An 8575-nucleotide genomic window follows, 5' to 3' on the forward strand; every position below is an offset into this window, starting at 1 on the left:
GGAATGGCCCTAGCCCTCACCCTCCGATCCAACAGGTCCCAGACGTGCAAATGGGATTGAGATCTGGGCTCTTCGCTGGCCATGGCAGAACACTGACATTCCGGTCTTGCAGGAAATCACGCACAGAACGAGCAGTATGGGTGGTGGCATTGTCATGCTGGAGGGTCATGTCAGGATGAGTCTGCAGGAAGGGTACCACATGAGGGAGGAGGATGTCTTCCCCATAATGCACTGTGTTGAGAATGCCTTCAATGACAAGCTCATTCGGGTGATGCTGCGACACACCGCCCCAGACCATGACGGACCCCCCCACCTCCAAATCGATCCTGCTCCAGAGCACAGGCCTCAGTGTAACACTCATTCCTTCGACGATAAACTCGAAGAGACAAAACCGCAACTTGTCAGTGAAGATAACTCGGCATATATATATATTATAGTATTTACAAATTCACCACATTTATGATTTTATATGGGAATCAAAAATGTTTCATGAATGTTCACCATGTGCTGATGTGCTCAGCACTGTCAACCAGCCCCATTTTGACATCACCGTCTGTACACTGTTAGTGTCTTAACGACCGTTCCACAGGTGCATGTTCATTAATTGTTTATGGTTCATTGAACAAGCAAGCCCTTTACAATGTTTAAACCCTTTACAATGAAGATCTGTGAAGTTATTTGGATTTATCTTTGAAAGACGGGGTCCTGAAAAAGTGACTTTTCTTTTTTTGCTGAGTTTATATGTTAATATGGGCTATTTTTAATCATTTTCTGGTTTGTTTTTAGTGCTATTCTGAAAGGATGATTTTGAGTTAGACATGTCAGTGACATTTACATTTGGATCAATGGTGGTGAGTGGGCTGCCCACAGTTGGCTTCTTCAATGCAAACAGTGGAATTAAATGTGCATATGATTATTGCAGACAATACCCTCGGAGGTAACACTTAAAGGAACATAAATTAGAATACATTTACTGCACTTCCGTTTCTTTGGAATATAATATGATTTCCATGTCCTCTGTTGCTTAGTATGACAGGGAGGCCTGGAGCACTATCAAACCTAGACCATCAGTCTCTGGTTGGAGATAATCCTGGAACCCCTGCGGTCAGGGTGAATGACTTTTAAAGAGTGTTGGTTTCTCCCACAGCAAAATACATTTGTCAAAAAAGGAGACATTCCTGTCTTTACAGAGTTTCTTTGGGAACTCATTTAGGGCAGCGAGGCAGCTGTAACGTTTCGAACCCCTTCTATAGCACGTCAGGGGGCCAGAGATGACTGCTCTCTTTCCTGTGCAAAGAAGGGTGTTCAAGGGAATGTTGTAGCCCTTCTTCAGTTCCTCAGATTGCCTAAGCGAATGTCGTTAAATCCAACGTGAGTGACAATAGTGCTAATATTAGATTAGTTGGATAGAACTGTGGGCAGGAGGGAGTCCTTCACATTGCCAGTGTCTCCCACTGGCTGCGGAGTTAAGCGTGCCATCTGTCCAGTGGTTTGGAGCAGGTCAGTACTGCCAGACTCATCGAACCCCTTGGCTGTATGAGGCATTCAGAACTGACATTCTGTGTGCCTGGGCTGCATCCAAGTACTTAGAAAGCACATCTTGTTTTTCCACAGTTGAGGTAGCAGCCGGAGAATCTCTTCACTAAGCTGTTTGATGATGATACATTTGGAACAGACAAAGAATTCATCTTCATTTGAGTTCCACCTTTTCCTCTTGCGTTGATATGATATCAGACCGAGTGTAGACCTCTCTGATGACGGCTGTTGCGTGATGACCTATGCCCTCACATAGCATTGGGTTGAACTTTGACACCTTCAATAATCATGACAGTGTTTGCTCTTGGGGTGGTGTGACTCAATATTAGGAAGGTGTTCCTAATGTTTGGTACACTCAGTGTATATACTCAAATATACTGGCCTGTTATATATATACTGTGCATGTGTACTAAAGTTTCTAACTAATCATTTACTAACCTTTGATCCCCTATGGTTTTGCAGTGTTACTGCTTTTGAAGAGATGATCGAGCCGTACCGGCTGAAGGAGGACGACATGGAGCAGGATACGGCGGAGGCACAGAAGGCCAGCGAGCCCTGGAGGATAACTGACAACGAGCTGGAGCTCTACAGGGCCAAGGTAAATCTAACCACTCTTGCCATCACCATATTACTTACTCCTATCCAGTTATTTCAGATCTGTGAACATGGAAGTGGTAGGGGCTAGCTGTAGGATGCTAGGAGCAAAATAGAATCAAGCCTATAAAACATTTTAAATTTGGGTCCTCCAGAGTCGGGTATTGTGCCCAATGTCTTTGAGATATATGGGGATGAAAGTGCTCCCATATCTGCCTATCCTACAGCAAAGTGTGGCTGCTGCTTTAGATGGTAATCTCGTAACGTGTATCCATTTTAACCTGTGTTTTTGTTTTGGTTCTTCTCAGACTAATCGTCAGATCAGACTGAACGAACTGCTGAAGGAGCACTCAAGCACAGCTAACCTCATTGTCATGCAAGTAGATTTAAGAGCAGTTCTTTTTTTGTGTGGTGTGTGTGGCACAGAAGTATTGAGGCCTCATGTTTGGGCCTGGCAGGTAGCCTAGCGGGTTAAGAGCTTTGGGCTGGGAAACGAAAGGTCACTGGTTTGAATCCCGAGCCGAATAGGTGAAGAATCTGTCAATGTGCCCTTGAGCAAGGCACTTAACCCACATTGCTCCTGTAAGTTGCTCTGGATAAGAGCATCTGCTAAATGACTAAAATGTAAATTGTAATAACAGCCACTAAGTGAATCAGCTGGGTGCCCAGTAAACTGAGACGCCAGCCAGCCTCACACTCCCTCGCTCTCCTCTGTCACCCTCCTCGTCTCCTTTAGGTCTTCTCTCCATTTCCCTGACACTTTTTTTATCTTTTCTCTCTGTTGCTCTACCTTCTCTTTCTCAATCCACTCTTCATCTTATTTTGTCTCTGCTACATTTACCACTTCCAATTCTCCCCCTCTACATTTTCCTCCCATCGTCCTGCTTCTCATTTATTCTCCCTCTGCTTCCTTACTCATCCTTCCCTCTCTATGCATGGGCGCACACACACAATACTCCACTCGCACTCATTCAGTCGCGCTGTGGGTTAATTACCCTAGTGTTGTCTCTTTCCACCACTGGCTTGGCTCTGCTTCGGTCCCTGCTGTCCTATCCTATTCACAACACCACAGCACTACTGCTCTCCTCATCTCCACAACTGATACTGAATGGGGTCAGTGGCCATAGAGCAGTACAAAAACCCATTGTCCTCAGTGTCACTGGTCCTCCATTTTGTGTCTCATTAATGGATGTGTAGAATAGGGTGTTTCAATGCTCTGTTAGTCATACTGCACTTTATTGAAGTATACGTGTGGTATTGAGTTTATTGTGCTGTTGATATACGGGGCACGAGGGTGAGATTTGAAAGGATCCAAATGGATAGGGCTATTTCTGTCACTCATCACATCACACTCTCTCTCGATCTACAGGAGCATGCCCTTGGCCAGAAAGGGAGCAGTGTCCAGTGCTCTCTACATGTCCTGGCTGGAGACTCTGTCCAAGGATCTGCCTCCCCTCCTCCTGGTGCGCGGAAACCACCAGAGCGTCCTCACCTTCTACTCATAAACACACACATGCTGCCTTTGGGACCTCCCATCCCTACCCCTGCCCTAACTAAGACACGCACACATATTCTTCAATGAAGGTAGAAATAGTAGCAATTGATGATAATATTAATAATGATAAAGTATATGGTGTTGCTGTGGACATCCAGCCTCTTACACTACATGATCAAAAGTATGTGGACACCTGCTCGTCAAACATCTCATTCCAAAATCATGGACATTAAAATAGAGTTGGTCCCCCCCTTTGCTGCTATAACAGCCTCCACTCTTCTGGGAAGACTTTATACTAGATGTTGGAACATTGCTGTTTTAACAGCCTCCACTCTTCTGGGAAGGCTTTCCACTAGATGTTGGAACATTGCTGCTATAACAGCCTCCACTCTTCTGGGAAGACTTTCCACTAGATGTTGGAACATTGCTGCTATAACAGCCTCCACTCTTCTGGAAAGACTTTACACTAGATGTTGGAACATTGCTGTTTTAACAGCCTCCACTCTTCTGGGAAGACTTTCCACTAGATGTTGGAACATTGCTGCTATAACAGCCTCCACTCTTCTGGAAAGACTTTACACTAGATGTTGGAACATTGCTGTTTTAACAGCCTCCACTCTTCTGGGAAGACTTTACACTAGATGTTGGAACATTGCTGCTATAACAGCCTCCACTCTTCTGGGAAGGCTTTCCACTAGATGTTGGAACATTCCTGCGGGGACTTGCTTCCATTCAGCCACGAGCATTAGTGAGGTCGAGCACTGATGTTGGGCGATTAGGCCTGGCTTGCAGTCGGCATTCCAATTCATCCCAAATGTGTTTGATGAGGTTGAGGTCAGAGCTCTTTGCAAGCCAGTCAAGTTCTTCTACTCCGATCTCGACAAACCATTTCTGTATGGACCTCACTTTGTGTACAGGGGCATTGTCATGCTGAAACAGGAAAGGGCCTTCCCCAAACTGTTACCACAAAGTTGGAAGCACAGAATGTCATTTTATGCTATAGCAATAAGATGTCCCTTCACTGGAACTAAGGGGCCTAGCCCAAACCATGAAACAGCCCCAGACCATTATTCCTCCTCTACCAAACTAACAGTTGGCAGGTAGCGTTCTCCTGGTATCAGCCAAACCCAGATTCGTCCGTCGGACTGCCAGATGGTGATTCATCACTCCAGTTTCCACTGCTCTAGAGTCTGCTCGGCCATGGAAATCAATTTCATAAAGCTCCTGACGAACAGTTATTTTGCTGACGTTGCTTCCAGAGGCAGTTTGGTACTCGATACTGAATGTTGCAACTGAGGACATACGATTTTTACGCACTTCATCACTGTGGCCTACCACGTTGTTGCTCCTAGACGTTTCCATTTCACAATAACAGCACTTACAGTTGACGGGCAGATCTAGCAGGGTAGACATTTTACGAACTGAATTGCTGGAAAGATGTCATCCAATGACGGTCCCATGTTGAAAGTCACTGAGCTCTTCAGTAAAGCCATTCTATTGCCAATGTTTGACTATGGAGATTGCTTGGCTGTGCTCAATTTTATACACCTGTCAGCAATGGGTGTGGCTGAAATAGCCGAATCCACTAATTTTAAGGGGGTGTCCACATACTTTTGAATATAATGTATGTGAAAAGGCAGTCAGTCAGTGAAGTCCCCACTACTCTTGAAACTGGAGACTGAAGAACACGTGGGAGATTTCCTGAACCCCTGGCTAACACATTCAACCTAACGCGAAAAGAAGTGCACAATTTAATTTACAAAGTTGATTTCCACTCTGGCTTGAAAGGGCCTGTTCATGCTTCGCACAATTTTGTTATTACTATTAATATTGTTATTATTATTCCGATTCTTCTTGATGTCATGTTAAGTTATAGATCATTTTATATTTTTTTCAATGCAGCAATAATCGCCCTCTTATATTTCCTTTTCTTGTGTTGGGAGAGAGGCATGTCAAATGCTTTGCAACACTTTTTATTGCCTTATGTATGTGCCTTCCAGTTGAAATCAATAATTAAACTATTAATCGCTCTACCCAGATTGAACGGTATGAAAAATGTATAATAGCTATTTTTATTAGGTTTTAAATGTAATCTTTGTTTTTATTGAGGATTTTTATGGTAGTGGATTGATTGTAGGAGGTTAGCAGAGTCTCCACTTGATGGCATCAAAAGCTTTCTCTGGTGTTTATTTTCCTCTTCCTCCATCCCTAAATTTTTCCTGTTTTTTTTAATGGCCTCTGACTTTATTGTCTATCAGTTTGTTTGTCTTCCTTTAAGCTGTGTAAATGAAACAGTTTATAGTGCAGTACCCTCTACTTAATACTAGAGGCAATCTGCTTCAATTCTGAAAGTTGATTGGATGATGTCGAAGAATTGTCTCTTAACAGAAAGCATCCACGGGTCTAGAATTTGAAGTTCTAGGGTTCTTATTTCCACACTGTGTCAGAAATGACTGCAGTTGGCTAGAATTGGGCTTAGCTTCTGATTAGCTTTGCCATGCTAAAGAGCCAGTTGTCTCACAATAGCTGCTAACACAAACAAGTGTTTCAACCAAAAACAAGTCTCCTTTGGACTCAAGTAGGTCCCCACATTAAAGTCTGTCACCATATTGGAATCTATCGGCTGAATCCTAACTTCAGATGCTCCAATTTTACTCAAACTTTTTTGCGGAATTTGTGTATCGATGTCCATAGGAGACTTGAAAGTGAGTTACTTATGCATATCTCAAATTAGGACACGGCCCCTCGGGTTCCCCACATTGGAGTGACTCTATGAAGGAACTGGTCTAGCCCTTACAACTGCGAATTAGACTTTGCCTTAATGCTAGAAGTAATGATTGTTGTCATTGTCTTTCTCTTATAAGCCATACTGGCTGTATGATTGAACTAGTGGGTCAATGCAGATGTAGCTATAGAGGAGTATTGCAAAAAGAAGAATGTACTGTCACTCTACTTTATCCAGTATTTTAAAAACAATTCTGTATATGTATGTACCATTTTATTGTTGTTTCCATTTCAAGAAAGCCCCCCTTAGTCTGTTACATGGAACAGTCTGGAATTTGTGCTTTAGGTTCAACCATTTATAGAAAAGTGCCGTTTCGTGTCAGTCTTTTCTCCAGTAGTGGTGGCATTAGCTCATTCTGCCTCAGACAATGGTACCTGGACATAATCTGGTGTAGACTGTTTTTACGTATTCCACTAAACAGTGGACCGGAGTCCTTCATGCCCACATGTCTGACTGTTTGTCTGCTTGCCCTGATGTACATTGAACTAGTAGCCTCAATTCTCCTCTGTTCATTTCTGTTCAATGCAGAAACGACTCCCACTCTGTCTGGTCTGTGAAGATGAGTAGGCACTTTGCTGAGTATCTTTCCTTGGCTGTTCTTTTTGGGTGTTCAAAAGAGGGGAAATTGTTGATAGAAGATATGGATTAGCATGTTTCAAGAGGGCACTGATACATACCTCTAAGCAGGTGAGCTACTGTAATAAGGTATTGGGATAAAATTCATGGTTTATTTGAAGGGTCCCTCAGTTCATTTTTGGACCATTTAGGCTGGCCCATATACCTACTGTCAGCACACTTTGCCATTGTTCCGGGAGAATTAAAGTTGTGGTGCGTACCATGTGGGGCCTTTCTCGCAGGGGTGAAATGTCCCAAAGCAAAGGGGCATGTTAACTGTTTCTTTAACTTGTGAATGAGGGTTTTATAATAACTGCCGAAAGCTACTGGATCAAAACAGGGTTATTTGCGTTTATAATGTACAGTATTGCCCACGCCTTACCCAACACGCTGTCTATAGGTCATAGCATTTAAGGCCAACCATGTCATTGCCCCTCTCTTCCCTAGTTCTTATCCTTTATGCAATTTTTAAAAATCTGATAAACACTAAACAGAGAGTTACTTTTATTTTTTACTTCTACAGTGCCGAGTTCAATGTTTTTGCTAAAAGCTACATCCTTTTAGATTTCAGTCCCACATGGAAATCCAAGTGCAGTGTGCTTTGTATTTCAGGCTCAATCAACTATTCCCACCCACACGACTGCATCTCACCGTTCCGTGTCCTTTATCTAGAGAATGACTACGCCATGTGATTGTGAACGAATATATACACATATAGTGTAAATATACTCATGTATAAAAAAAAAATCTTTGAAATATGTATAAAGCATGTAAAACCTTTTTTTAAATGGGTGGAGGATTGTAAAGCTTTTTAGAACCCAGATGGTACAATCTTAATTACCAAATCTGTTCTGTGTATCAGTGAGTAAACCACTCAACCCTCAGTTACTATACAAAGCAACAATGTTACAAACAAAACACGGGTTACTCTACATTTATATTTAAATATATAAATAACACAATGTGTGTCAATACAAGCGGGCGGGGATTTTTGTCATGAGTGTGTTCTTTTTTTCCATCTATGTATAGGTGTGAGGAGAGGAATACTATAACGTCCTCAAAACGTCATTATTTAGCCGAAACCTGTCACTACTGTGCTCTGTCCAAGAGACCAAAACATGTTGCCTGTAACTTGTGGCCTAGCCATGTTGAGACGTCGTCCTCCTCTGTATTTGTATTGATATGCCGTACTGTTAACTGTCACAGATATGCTTTTTTCAAACATTTTAACATACTTTGTACATGTTTATTGCATTAAATCAAATGAAATCAATCATCATTGATGCACTTGGGTATTTTTTTACTTTTGTTTAGGTTCTTTCTTTATCCACCTATAACTAGCATTTTAAACAAGGTAGCACCTTCAGAAGTGCTTGATTTGTACAGTGCCTTCAGAAAATATTCTTGGACTTGTTCCATATTTTGTGTTACAGCCTGAATTAAAATGTATTTTTCTCCGTCTACACACACTGCCCTAAAAATGACAGTGAAAACATGTTTTTAGAATTTTTTGCAAATGTATTGAAAATTAAATGTAGAAATATATTTTA

The 8575-nt window shown here is 42.2% G+C and overlaps 1 protein-coding gene across 2 annotated transcripts in view; it reads left to right on the forward strand.

The window, feature by feature from the left end:
• The window catches only part of LOC135544750 (solute carrier family 12 member 2-like), a 99358-nt gene extending 91054 nt beyond the window's left edge, over positions 1 to 8304 (forward strand). For both annotated transcript variants that reach the window (XM_064972614.1, XM_064972615.1), the window contains 3 exons: positions 1999 to 2134; positions 2439 to 2506; positions 3500 to 8304. In XM_064972614.1, the coding sequence (XP_064828686.1) occupies positions 1999 to 2134; positions 2439 to 2506; positions 3500 to 3635 (340 nt within the window). In that variant the 3' untranslated portion in view covers positions 3636 to 8304. The remainder of the gene's footprint in view (positions 1 to 1998; positions 2135 to 2438; positions 2507 to 3499) is intronic.
• Positions 8305 to 8575: the final 271 nt, after the last annotated feature.

This window comes from Oncorhynchus masou, chromosome 8 (assembly GCF_036934945.1).
Source record: "Oncorhynchus masou masou isolate Uvic2021 chromosome 8, UVic_Omas_1.1, whole genome shotgun sequence".
NCBI classification, from domain to species: Eukaryota; Metazoa; Chordata; class Actinopteri; order Salmoniformes; family Salmonidae; genus Oncorhynchus; species Oncorhynchus masou.